The 13,046-nt window shown below is 36.7% G+C and overlaps 2 protein-coding genes across 5 annotated transcripts in view; one reads left to right on the forward strand and one right to left on the reverse strand.

The window, feature by feature from the left end:
• The window catches only part of Ints6 (integrator complex subunit 6), an 81,024-nt gene extending 69,934 nt beyond the window's left edge, over positions 1-11,090 (forward strand). For 2 of the 4 annotated variants that reach the window (XM_005355545.2, XM_026783212.1), the window contains 6 exons: positions 487-613; positions 1,295-1,437; positions 3,309-3,540; positions 7,486-7,848; positions 8,844-8,937; positions 10,532-11,089. In XM_005355545.2, coding sequence (XP_005355602.1) covers positions 487-613; positions 1,295-1,437; positions 3,309-3,540; positions 7,486-7,848; positions 8,844-8,937; positions 10,532-10,625 — 1,053 coding nt within the window. In that variant the 3' untranslated portion in view covers positions 10,626-11,089. Of the gene's footprint in view, positions 1-486; positions 614-1,294; positions 1,438-3,308; positions 3,541-7,485; positions 7,849-8,843; positions 8,938-10,531 lie in introns of all 4 variants that reach the window. The other 2 variants (XM_005355547.3, XM_026783213.1) reach the window with 2 other exon arrangements.
• An 855-nt stretch (positions 11,091-11,945) lies between these two features.
• Positions 11,946-13,046, reverse strand: part of Serpine3 (serpin family E member 3) — a 28,121-nt gene continuing 27,020 nt past the window's right edge. Inside the window, exon 9 of the mRNA XM_026783215.1 lies at positions 11,946-12,066. Within this exon, the coding sequence (XP_026639016.1) occupies positions 12,023-12,066 (44 nt within the window). The 3' untranslated portion in view covers positions 11,946-12,022. The remainder of the gene's footprint in view (positions 12,067-13,046) is intronic.

A 13,046-nucleotide genomic window follows, 5' to 3' on the forward strand; every position in this document is an offset into this window, starting at 1 on the left:
AAAAAAAAAGAAAAAAAAAAAAAGATATGAAAACTTAGCTGTTGGAAGATTCCACATAGGCAGAAAGCTACCTGTAGTTAGTTAGTGCCTGGGACAGAATAAGAATCGATGGTATCAGGCCTAGGGAAGTGTGATGCTGTCACCCACATGCTTGAATGTCAAAGCAGTTTTTAGAAACCCTTCCAGTGTTTAAGGGGTTTTGTTAAGTGATTTGCTTCTCTTACTCAGAACATACTAAACGGCCTTTAAAGTTAAAGGTGAATTTGAAATTATTTTGTTGACCTTGCCATAAAATTTCTATCATTTGGCCCTAAAACAGTGTATTTAAAATACATCATATGTCTGTTTTCTTTTTTCCCTTTAAAAACTACATAATTAACTTAAATATTCTATATTTTATTTTTGGTCTTGTGCTGTAGGCTAAGAGATTTTAGACCCTTTTAAATTCTGTTTAGAAATATTTTATCCTTGAATGTGTTTATGTAGGATTTGAAGCCTCAGACCTTTAGAAATGCTTATGATATACCAAGACGGAATCTTCTGGATCATTTAACAAGAATGAGATCTAATCTTTTAAAGAGCACCCGCAAATTTCTTAAAGGCCAGGATGAAGGTTAGAGTATGATTTTAAATATTTCTGTTTGTAAAATAACTTTTCTTTATAATTTGTAAGGGAATGGTAACATAAATTTTACAGGCTTATAGTTTCGTTAATTCAAGCAAGTGACATTAAAGGGGAGGATCATTCATGCAGATATACATAAACAATAAAATAATTTATATACAAATAAATTGTTTTTAAAAAGGGTAATTCATATTTTCTACCTTCCTTTTTACTGTCACTGTTAGCTATAAATTCTCTTACCAGTTTATTTCTTTTTCTTTTCTTTTTTTTAAGCCTTCCTCATACCTTCAGATACATGGACACTTAGAGTCATTTTGTTGCATTATTTTAGTTTTTGATAGTTTTGACTCCGGGTGGCCATTTCATGGCATATTCTGCTACTTTCTTGATTTATCTATGGCATCTACTGCAGATCACATAATCATCAGCCTTTGCTGTGACTTAAGCATTCTCTCTACAGGTTTATATTCATTTGATAATTCCAATTTACTATTTTCTACAAATTCTACTATATTTTGCCTAGAAGATAAAATTAGTATTTTTAATGTTACTTTTGAAGATTTAAAGTTTGTTATATTTTTAATTTCCCCATATTAACTTAGTACATAGTAACATGGGATGAGTGTAATTATTAGTGAGGGTAACTTTTGTTATGTTCTCTCTGAAAAGATCAAGTGCACAGTGTACCTATAGCACAAATGGGGAATTACCAGGAGTACCTCAAGCAAGTACCTTCTCCACTGAGAGAACTTGATCCAGATCAGCCTCGAAGGTTGCATACATTTGGCAATCCCTTTAAATTGGATAAAAAGGTAACCGAAATGTTCTGTGATATAACTTATTTGTGATAGCTGTTGTCAATTTAGCTAAAGTTATTTTCTGTGTAGAGTATCTTATTAAAGGTGTTAATATTAAAGAATTGAGATTAGTTGTGCCACATAAGAAAACTGTATAGAGAGGTTGGGGAGATGGCCCAGTGGGCTAAGGACTTGCCATGCATGGCTGAAGAACAGTGTTCAGATTCACAGAACCCATAGAAAAGCCAGACACTGTAGCATTCATTTGTAATCCCAGAACTTCTGGCAAATTGGGAATTAGAGACAGGTGACCTCCAGAAGCTAGTCGACCAGCTAAGCTAACACACAGTGTCTTAATCTAATGTCTTAAATAAAGTGGAAGGTGAGATCTGATGCTTGAGGTTGTAACCCCTGACTTCTGTGTGTATATATAGTATGCATGTCCATATCCATGCTGACATCAATACACCTGCCCCCACACAAATGGCATGGATATTCAAGAAAGGGATATTTTCTTTTTAGGTATAGAGTAGAAAAGTATACCAGAGGCTACAGGGAGAAGGGTGAAGAAGAGAAAGATAATGATTAAGTGGTGTACTAAGTCTCAGCTTGAGGACTAAGTTTTAGTCATCTATTGACAACATTGTAATCAATAATAATAATAGTCTTATTTATTTCAAAAATTGTAAATGGAAATTTTTGCTTTTTAAAAATTTTTTTATTTAAGTGTTTTGTTTTCCTTTTACCTACCAGCCACAGTTTCTTCTCCTTCCACTCCTCCTGCTCCTCCCACCTTCCCCTCACTTAACCCTCCATCCACTCTTTAGAAAGGGTAAGGCCTCCCAAAGGGAGTCAACAAAGTCTGGCATATCAAGTTGAGGAGGGCCAAGCTCCTCCCTTCCGTATCAAGTCTGAGCAAGGTATCCCTCCATAGGGAATGGGCTCCAAAAAGCCAGTTCATGCACAAGAAATAAGTCATGGGCCCACATACTGCCCAGGCCACAGAACGGTCACCCACATTTAAAGAGGCCTAGTTTGGTCTTAGATAGGTTCCCCAGGTATCAATGCCGAGTCAGTGAGCTCCCACTAGCTTGGGTCAGCTGTCTGTGGATTTCCCCATTATGATCTTGACCCCTTTGCTCATATAATCTCTCCTTCCTCTCTTCGACTGGACTCTGGGAGCTAGGCTCAGTGCTTAGCTGTGGATCTCTGCATCTGCTCCATCAGTTACTGGATGAAGATTCTGTGATGACAGTTAGGGTGCTCATCAGTGCGATTATAGGGCAAGGCCAGTTCAGGCACCCTCTTCACTATTGCTTAGGGTCTTAGCTGGGGTCATCCTTGTAGATTCCTGGCAGTTTTCCTAGTACCATATTTCTCTCTAATCCCATAATGGCTCCTTCTATCAAGATATTTCTTTCCTTGTCCTCCCTCTCTGTCCCTCCCCCAACTCAATTATCCTGTTCCCTCATGTTCTCCTCTCCCTTCCACTGGTTAAGAGTAATAAGTGCTCTTAGCTTTTGATCCCACATTAAGTCTTTAAAAATTGTGTGGGTGGGTATGAGTGTGTGTGTGTATGTGTGTGTGTGCTCATGTCATGGCACACGTGGAAGTCAGAGGATAAATAAATTTCTGTCAGTTGTCTGATTCTTCCACCTTTCTGTAGGTTCTGAGCTCTGAACTCAGGTCCCCAGGATTGTGAAGCAAAACACCCTTACCTGCTATTCTGTCTTGCCAGCTCTTAAGTAAACCTTTCTACACTGTATGCATAAGTCAAGCTATTACACTATATGCTATAAATGTATAGTCATCAGTTAAAATAAGTGGTGACCATTACGTTTTAAAAAATATGTATAAATCCAAGAACATTTTATATCTGTTAATAGGGTATGATGATAGATGAAGCAGATGAATTTGTGGCTGGACCTCAAAATAAACACAAACGGCCTGGAGAGCCAAGCATGCAAGGGATCCCGAAGAGACGCCGATGTGCTTCTCCACTGTTGCGAGGCCGGCGGCAGAGCCCTGCTGTGAATAGTCACATTGGAGGGAAAGGACCGCCTGCACCTATGACTCAAGCACAGCCAGGTCTTATTAAACCCCTTCCTCTGAATAAAGGTAGCACTTTGGGGCTTTCAAATACTACTTGCTATTTTGGGTTTCCTAAGGGAAGAGATTTTTATAATAGAAACAGAAAAAGATTGTTCAGCAAAGTCCAGTGAGTATTGTTTATTGTGAATTGGTGTGTAGTAGCTTTTGGATGTATTTTTGATGAACACTTTATATAGTCATGCTTTATTATATTATATATTATGCTCTAAAATGATGTTAGTAAATCTCAAGTATTTCACAAATGGTTTTGGAAGGAGTGTTGTCACTACTAGCTAAAACCCAACAACTAACTATTAGATGTATATTATACTATATTACAGATGTGAGCAAGGCAGTAGTGATCTCTGTCCTCACAGAAGTCAAGGAAATTCATAGTCCATCAATTACAAGTGTGATAAATGTTAGAGATTATACTGTGGAAGCATTTAACATGAAGAATTAATTTCCTAAGAACATTATGTTCGTAGATGAGTGTAAATTAAAGCTTTACCTATGCTGAAGAGTCTAAAGATAATATGTATAAAATATATATAAAGAGAAAAGTATTAAGGAGACACCAAAGAATTCCATTATAGCGTTGGTTTTGGGAATATTTAGTAAGAAGAGATTGGAAAGATGTCTAGAATCCAGATCATGGGTGACCTTGGAACCTGTTGTGAACATTCTCTATTTTATTTTATCCCAAGGACAGTGAGAAACCATTGAAAGGTTTGAAGGAGGTGATAACCTGGTTAATTAGGATTTCATAATTATATTTGAATATAATGTGCAATATCAGGGAGAATATATATGGGGATATAGAAAACTTAATAAATCAGTGTTTTTATTAGTTCTACATAGTGACCCCCCCCCACTGGCTCATATCTTAAATGGAGAGACATCCAATATTATGTACCATTTGATGGAATTTTGCAATACTCCCTCTTAAATAGGCCTGATCCTTCTCCTCTACCCTCTATTGAATATCAGAGTGATCAGGCCTCAGGATCCAATAATTCCATAGGAAATAAAAGAGACAGAAAAACATGTTAAGTACGGAAGAGGGTAGAGTCAGAAAATTAAAGTAATAGGGAAACTTATAGGACAAAAAAAATCTGTTGTTTTGTTTTTGTTGTTAAGGTGAAAAGAGAGGTACAAAAGGTTTATAGAGTCCCAGTTACAATGCAAGGGCCTCATTTGGACCAGAGTCAGATAAGATCAAATGTTTTAAAAAAAAAGACAATGTATAAAATAACTGGAGGCTATGGATGCAGACGGGATAGTTAATGTTATAGTGTTACTAGTATGCGTCCACAGGGGCTAGTTAGTAAATACAGATGATTATAACCTGATAGTGTGTGTCTTGAGAAACAATAGGCAAGTTGGGAAAACAGTGAGTATGAATTTCATAGTGTGTTGGCAATTTCAAATGCCTTAAAAACAGACCAAGAAAATTAGATTCTGTTGTGAGGAGCTGCAGGCCTGCTTTTCGTCCCACCCGGCTCCCGCCCGGCTAGCTTTACACCAGAAATAACAACACACAAACTGTATTCATTTAAACACTGCCTGGCCCACTAGCTCTAGCCTCTTACGGGCTAATTCTCATATTTTGCCTAACCCATTTTTAATAATCTGTGTAGCACCAGTCTTACCGGGAAAGATTCAGCATGTCTGACCTGGCGGCTTGTTTCATTGCATCTGCCCGGGAGAGGGGAGCATGGCCTCTGAGCTCACTTCCTCTTCCTCCCAGCATTCTGTTCTGTTTACTCCTCCCACCTATGTTTTAACCTATGAGGGCCAAGCAGTTTCTTTATTTTTTAACCAATGACCTTCCTCCATCAAAACATCTTTTGGTCTCTGGCTGTTTTACCAGTAATACTTTAATTTATTTATTTGTGGAGTAAAGGACAGAAAGCTTCAAAAATGGGATGAAGGGAAAGTGAGAAGAGAAAAATAAAGACAATGAGTATGAACAACTTAAAGTTTGGCTCTGAAGGATAGAGAGGCTGGCGAGTGGTCCAGAAAAGTTCATGGAGATGAAAATGGTGGTTTTGCTTTGAGAATGTTTAAATCCTGACATGATGGACACATTATAGAGAAAGGTCAAAATAAAGATGAAATAGGCTATAATCTCCACCATAAAGGCAAGAGGAAATGGCCCAGAGTTCTAATAAAAGAATGCTGCTTCTTTCTGTTGAACAAAATGGGTTTGGGAATAAATTAGGGACAAGGGTGTAGAAGAGATTCCAAGGCTTTGCTTTTCTCCTATAAATAGAAAGTAGGTATACTACTGAGATAAAGGGAGATTGAAAAAAGAGAATGAAGCTGAATAGTATCTGGGAGAGGGAGAAGATTTTGTGGTAGGCTTGCTAAGCAGTGGTGAAGATCTAGGCCTAGATGGTAATTGGGACCACCCCTGCAGACCTGGCTCCCATTTCCAGCAGTTGCTATCACTCCAATTCAAGGTCTGTCTGCATCTAGCAGTCAGGTTAAACTAGCCATTAAGTGTGGTGTTTTACTTGGCTGATGTACCATCTTGCAGGGTGTTAGAACTAGATCATTGGGACACTGGTAAAAAGTGACCTATCATGGGGATAAGCCTCATAAAGAAGAAAGTGACTATATAGCACAGTCAGATTGTTAGAAGAAAGAGGGGGAGCTGCTAGAGTAGAAGTCGAGCTGGAGTACTGCAGAGGGTTGCACCTCCATCTCTGAATTTGTGTCAAATGGGACAGGTGGAAGTGGGACTGAAAGTTTTTTTGATAGATGATGCTCTGCATAGATCTTGGTGAGGTGTTCCTAGGGTCCTAGTTAAACTACATGTTATCGTGCACATCAAGGCTGGGGCACAAAGGAAGCATTTGAGAGGCTCGACTGGAGCTAATGCTACTTTGAGAACCTAGAATGTCAGGAGGGGCTTGAGAATGTACAGTAGATGGAGTGACAGCATGTGCACCGGGTTCAATATGAAGATAATGACAAAGGGATTAGGTAAGTAACAGATTGCTCAAAAGTATAAGAGGGTTTTTTTTTTAATTAAATAGAAAATTTGAAATTACATTTAGAAAGTGAAGGAGTCACTGGCTGTAATGTCCCACTTGTACACTCAGAATTGAAAAGGAGAACAGTATTCTTGTTTTTAATTTTTAAATAGGAGAGCTAGGTTTTCATTAAAGCAGAAATTATTATGGTTTTTAGCCTTGACCTTAGATTGTGGAGAACTATTAGTAAAGAAGTGTTTGCAAACCATGGGGTAGAATTTAGAAAGGAGATGATGGAAGGAGGAGAGCGGTGGATTTGTGGGACTGTTGTTCAAGAAAGCATGTGGAAACCAGGTCTTTACGTTGGGATATAGAACAACAAGTTCAGCTGCTGCTCTGGAGGCTGTTGAACAATCCAAACGTTAGGAGTCATGTCTAAGAATCTTGTATTTATTGGTAAGCTGGTAAACTTTTGTGTCTACTGATCTAATGAGCTGAAGTGGGCACCAAAGTATTGCATGGCTGGGGATGTAAAAAACCATGTGCTGTGAGGTGTGCCTGCAGAATGTTGAGCAGGAAACGCCATTCAGTGCTTATTTGTCTAAGAATAGCATGTTTACAAGACTAAAAGAGGCTTAAGATGAGGTGGGTAGGACTCTAAGGTAAAGGTGACAATGACAATTTTAGTGATGTATTTTTTTCTGAAGTACTGAAAACTTGTTTAATAAAATTGCTAAAATAAGGTATAAAATCGAAAGCTAAAATAGGCTTTGTTTTAAATTTCTAAGCACAGAATTGCAGGGTTTGTGTTTATGAATGCTTCATATTGATATGCTGTATCTTTGGAAAAGTCTTAGAGTCCTATCACATTGTTGGTATGTTTTAGTCTAAGAAATGAGTTATTTGTGGTAATTGTGTTACTTGAGCATTTTTATTGTGTACTTTAATACTGGTTCTCACTTTTGGCCCCATTTCTTGGGTTTCATTTCAGAAGCCACTAATGATTCAGCAGTAGATGATGTGGTTGAAAATCATGTTGCAGACCAGCTTTCATCAGACATGACACCAAATACTATGGATACTGAATTTCTGACATCTCCAGCCAATCTTCTGGAACCATCAACCAATCATACAGAAGCCCTTGGTCATGAACATTTAGGAAATAATGACCTCACTGTTGGTGGATTTTTAGAAAATCATGATGAGCCAAGAAATAAAGAACAAAGTGCTGAAGAGAGTATACCAGCATCTTCACTCAGCAAGGGAAAGAAATCAGTGCATTGCAGAAGCCATGAAGAAGTCAACACTGAACTAAAAGCACAAATTATGAAAGAGATCCGAAAGCCAGGAAGAAGTATGTAGAATTAGTTGATTTCTTTATGTGTTCCAGTAAGCAAAAGCAAGTCAAATTCACGAAAGCATATATTTGATTCTAGATTAGTCTTAAAGTACTATCTGAATTCTGTAAGATTTAAGTTTTTATTTAGCTAGAAAACACTGAATAATTTTGGTGCTCATGGTACTCCAGTATGGTAGACAGCAGGGAATCCAGCTAAAAAAGACTATAGAGATGGAGTAGCTGCCATGACAGGGACCCAGAGTCGTGACAAATCTTAGTAGTAGAACAGGTAACCCAAACAGATGGGTGAATACTACTAAATGCTTGAGTGTCGAGTTGACAGGGTGTCTTAACAAGTAGGGTAGCCATATAGCCTAAAATTCAGTTCTCTGCAAGTCCCCTTCAAAACCTGTGTGTTTGTCAAGTTTCTCTCTACCACCCATCATTATGCATGAATTATGATAGATACCTTGATGTGCTTTAGCCCAAAACCAAAGTCATTAAGACTGTCGTGCAAGAGAACTCTTTGGGCACAAGAACTGAGTAGAAGTACTGGCTTCTGTTCAGGATATACCATTGTGATGGTATAGGGAAATGTCGTAGAAGGGTATTCAGGAAGTTGTAGACTCTGGGATGGAGTTAGATGTAAAAACTTGGAACCTTTTAGGGTTTTCTCCTTCTGATGTGTTAAGAGTTATAATTTAAATGATAAAGACTGATTGCCTGTTTCTCTGGGTGACTGCAGAGCTCTTTAATTCACCTCTAGGCTGGCTGCTGTCTTATACTGGGAAGTTTTGGGGGTGGACAACAAAAAGGTGCTTGGAAAGTTTAATTTTTGGCGATGCATACTTCCATGCACACATCTAACAAGTAGGGCACCTGTTAACAGTGGTAACATTTTTGTGGGGAATACTTTTGACTGAGTATATCTCAGTGCAAAAAAGCTGCAGGAGAAACACTGAGAATACAAATAAAAGCCAGTTAATTGCTTTTCCTTCTCTTGTTTTAAGAATATGAAAGAATCTTCACTTTACTGAAGCATGTGCAAGGCAGTTTACAAACAAGACTAATATTTTTACAGAATGTCATTAAGGAAGCATCCAGGTAAAGAAGCTTGTTTGTTAGTGAACACTAATGAATGTGTTTCAGTCTGTATATGTTTGAATGGCACTTGTTATGTACTTGGATTTATGCATGCATTTAGTTCATTGAAATGTGTGAGATTTCTCCCTCACCTCTTCCCCCTTTTAGCAAATTCAAAGTTGTTCATTGAAATAGACACATAAACCCTTGAGGGATTATGGTTCTTTCCTTTGTAAATTATTATATTATTTTAAAATTGAATCAGTTTACAAGTAAGAAAGAAGTAGGAACAGATCATCTAGTATTTTAAGATATTAAAAAAAAACCCAGTGATAGTAATAATTTTGTGTATATAAAAAAACCCAGTGATAGTAATAATTTTGTGTATATAATTTTCACCTACTTATATTTAGTACAGGAAAACATTTCTTGCTGTATATTTGTGTTGTAGATACCTTATTACACTTGATGCCCCTACTCCTCAAATTGTAGTAGAACACTGTGATTTTTAAATGCTACTACCAGTTTTCATTTCCATTTTGTAGGAACTTGCATTTCTTCCTTGTATTTATTTTTTTTAACACTCAGTTTTCAAAACGGACTAAATGGTACTACAGTAATTACTTTGGGATCTTTTACTATAATGTTTAGAATCCTTGTATATATTAGTATTTTTCTCCTTTTTATTTTCCTTTTTGGTGGTAGGAAGAATGACCACTGTAACATTGTTCCTAGGACTAGATTCATTCTTTTAAGAGAAAACTGTAATTTTGTTCTGGTATGAAGAATAATTACAAATCTCTCATCAAGTTTTTACCACTTTATTTTGTATGTTTGGCACACATGTGGAGGTCAGAGGACAACTTTTAGGAGTCGAGATTGAATACTCAAGTCATCACGGTTCAGGGTTGGCTGTGTGGCTCATTATCTTCTGAGCTATCTTGCTAGTCCTCAATAATTTTTTTTTTTTGTCTTTGGGGAGGTGGGGGTGGAGACAGAATTTCTCTGTGTTCTGGAACTCATTCTGTAGACCATGCTGGCCTCGAACTCACAGAGATCCACCTACCACTGACTCCCAAGTGCTGGGATTAAATGCATGCGCCGCGACCACCTTGCACTCAACAAATTTTTTAGAAAGTATTTTCTTTGTGAGATTATAATATTATGAGATGTCTCTCTTTTTCCTCTCTAGAACCTCGCATATACTCTCCTTGCTTGCTTTCAAATCCATAGCCTCTTGTACCATTAACTGTTGTTACATACATATATCTGTGTGTATTTGTTTATATATTTTTTTCTTAAGTATATAAATATAATCTGCTTGATCTGTATAATGTTAGTTGTATGTATGTTTTCAGGGCTGTGCATTTGTTACTGCATCACCAGTTGGTGTACTCTTGCTGGAGGAAGACATATTTCTCCCGCTCTCAGCATTCCTCAGTTGCCTAATTAGTTCTTTGTATAGGGTGGAGGTCTCATGAGTTGTGTTGGATTTCATTTTCATTCTACTTGAAAATAATCTTTCCCAAAATCATTTTTTTTCCTTGAAACATGCTAGTTTATGTATGCTGTCCATTAAGAAGTAATTGAGAATCCTCTTATTTTTCTCACACAGGTTTAAAAAACGAATGCTAATAGAACAGCTGGAGAACTTCTTGGATGAAATTCACCGAAGAGCCAATCAAATCAACCACATTAATAGCAATTAATTAAAAGAAAATAGAATGTGGCCACTTATTTCACTGTCTTCTCCAAATACAAAGTAAATACAAGACTGTTGTAATCTTGCATTCATTCTTTGACATGCATTGTTGGCTATTTGAAATACTAAAACAGTCTACAGATCCTCTCCATCATTTTACAGTGACCTTTTCATTTTGGTTTATTTTTGTAATGTGAAAAGTATCACTAATTTTTTTTTAATTTAACAAACTAAAACTATTCTCCAAATCCTCTGCTTATCATTGGCTCTTGCGTGTCAGTTTCCCTCAGGTTATATTTTCTTAAACCAACCTTTAAAATTGTCAGCTCTGTTAAGGTTGAACTTTGCCAAAAAAAAAAAAAAAGAAAAGAAATGAAAAAAATTTAAAAAGAAGTTACTTTGTAATTTTTGGGGAAAAAAGCACATACATTAAGAACTAGGTAATGTTTTGTATATACAGTTATTTTGGATATATTATTGTAAGTTGTACAAATGTATTTTGAAGAATATTTAAGAAAAGCACTTTTGTTATTCCATCAATAAATGCTCTATTTTACTCTTGTGTGGTTTAGGAAATAATCACATTTAAAGTAACTACTTAGAAACATTCTAAGGCAATGGAATTTTAAAGGCCTTGCTTTTTAGCATTGAAAAATACACAACTTAATATTTGTTAAATTATTGTAATTATATGTTACATAACCTGCATTGTCTTTTTTACTATATGTTCTTAGTTTTTGTTGGCCATGCCAACATTCTCCACTCTTACTTAGATAATGGGAATGGTTATACCTGTGGCTGACAGACGCATTTTAAAAAATAACTTTAAGAGTAGATTACTTGAGGTATTATTGGTTTCTTCGCACCCTTCAACCTTTCGCACAGAATTTGGATGACACTCAAGTCTAGCCACTAGTTAGGATGTGGTAGGTTTAGGGTATGCCACATTCTGAAATGTCTAGTATGTAGTAATTTGGTCCCGTGTCATGCTTATGTGAGTCTGTGACATGATTCAGAGGGGATCTCTTGGTTCTGACACTGAGGCTGTTATTTAGAAGATGGCTGTGTTCATTTTTTCCTCACTGATTTGCACAGGATAAGGATACCTGCCACTTCCATTTTCCATCCTCACAGGACCACACACCGTAGAAAGGATGTGACCTTGTGTCCTGACTCATGCACACCTTCATCAGTCACTGCTGTGCCTTTTAGTGGTTTCGAGGATCCAATAGAAAAGATTAGGGTTTTTAGATTTGGAATAATTATGGGAAAAAAACTTCCAAAATTATTTTTTTAATTGAATTATTTTTAGATTAATAATATTTGGAAATCACATACCTTTAAAAGAAATTATAAATATTTATGAAGGAAAGCATACATAGAACATTCTTGAGATTTGCTATTTTAGTCAAGGGGATTTGAAACTCTCCCAATATTGAAGACAAACCCTGAAAAATAAAAAGAAGCATTTAATTTGACTTGTAGTATTTTCATATAACAATTCATTAAAACTATCTTACCTCTTCAAAATACCTGGAAGTAATTGAAGGTATAATTTAGAGATGGAATTGTTGAGGTGATTCCGTGTAATAGGAACTATACAAAATCCAGATTGACCTTTGGTTGTGAATTTGATGGCTTAAGAGTGAGATCAGTGTGAACACTGGAGTCATTTAGATAGGAGTTCTACTTAAGTTGGAGCTCCTGGGGAGCTATCCTTGGAAGGGTCCTCATGTCACAGGCTGCTGGTGGAAAAATGCTCAGATCTTCTGCCTTTACTACATTATCCATTGTGAACCCTCAAGGGAGTAGTAAAATACCAGAGTCTTCTGTCTCTGCTCACCCACGCCCCATCTGTCTGGCATCATAATCTTTACATACTAATACTAAAACTTAGTCTCAAAGTTTGCCACCTATCAAAACTAAAGCTTAAAATTCCATCTCAGGCCATCACCTTTTTAAAAATGGTGGGCAAGTTATTAAACTAGTGAAATTTCTACAGAATCCTTGTCAGCAAAGGTAAGGGTGGGGGTATATTGTGGGGGCCAGTATTTTTTAGTCTTTGAGGTCATAGAATGATGCTATGCTGGACAAGTGGTACTTTCCAAAAGGTTGGTATTAGAGTTTAAAGGTAATTTTTCTTAGCGTTCTCCTATTTGTTGATTGATAGGTTAATTGGTTATATCAACCTAAGATTTGTAAACTCTAACAGTGAAGGCTGAGGTTTTTTTTTTTTTAAGATTATTTTTTATTTTATGTCTTCAGTGTTTTGCCTACATGTATGTAAGTGCACCACATGTATGCCTGGTGTCTGGAAGCCAAAAAAGAAGAAAGTATTAGATCCCCTGAACTGGAGTTACAGACTGCTGTGAGTTTCCATGTGGGTGCTGGGACCCTAGCCTTTTTTTTTTTTTTTTTTTTTTTTTTT

The sequence above is a fragment of the Microtus ochrogaster genome, chromosome 17 (genome assembly GCF_000317375.1).
Source record: "Microtus ochrogaster isolate Prairie Vole_2 chromosome 17, MicOch1.0, whole genome shotgun sequence".
In the NCBI taxonomy this organism is placed as follows: Eukaryota; Metazoa; Chordata; class Mammalia; order Rodentia; family Cricetidae; genus Microtus; species Microtus ochrogaster.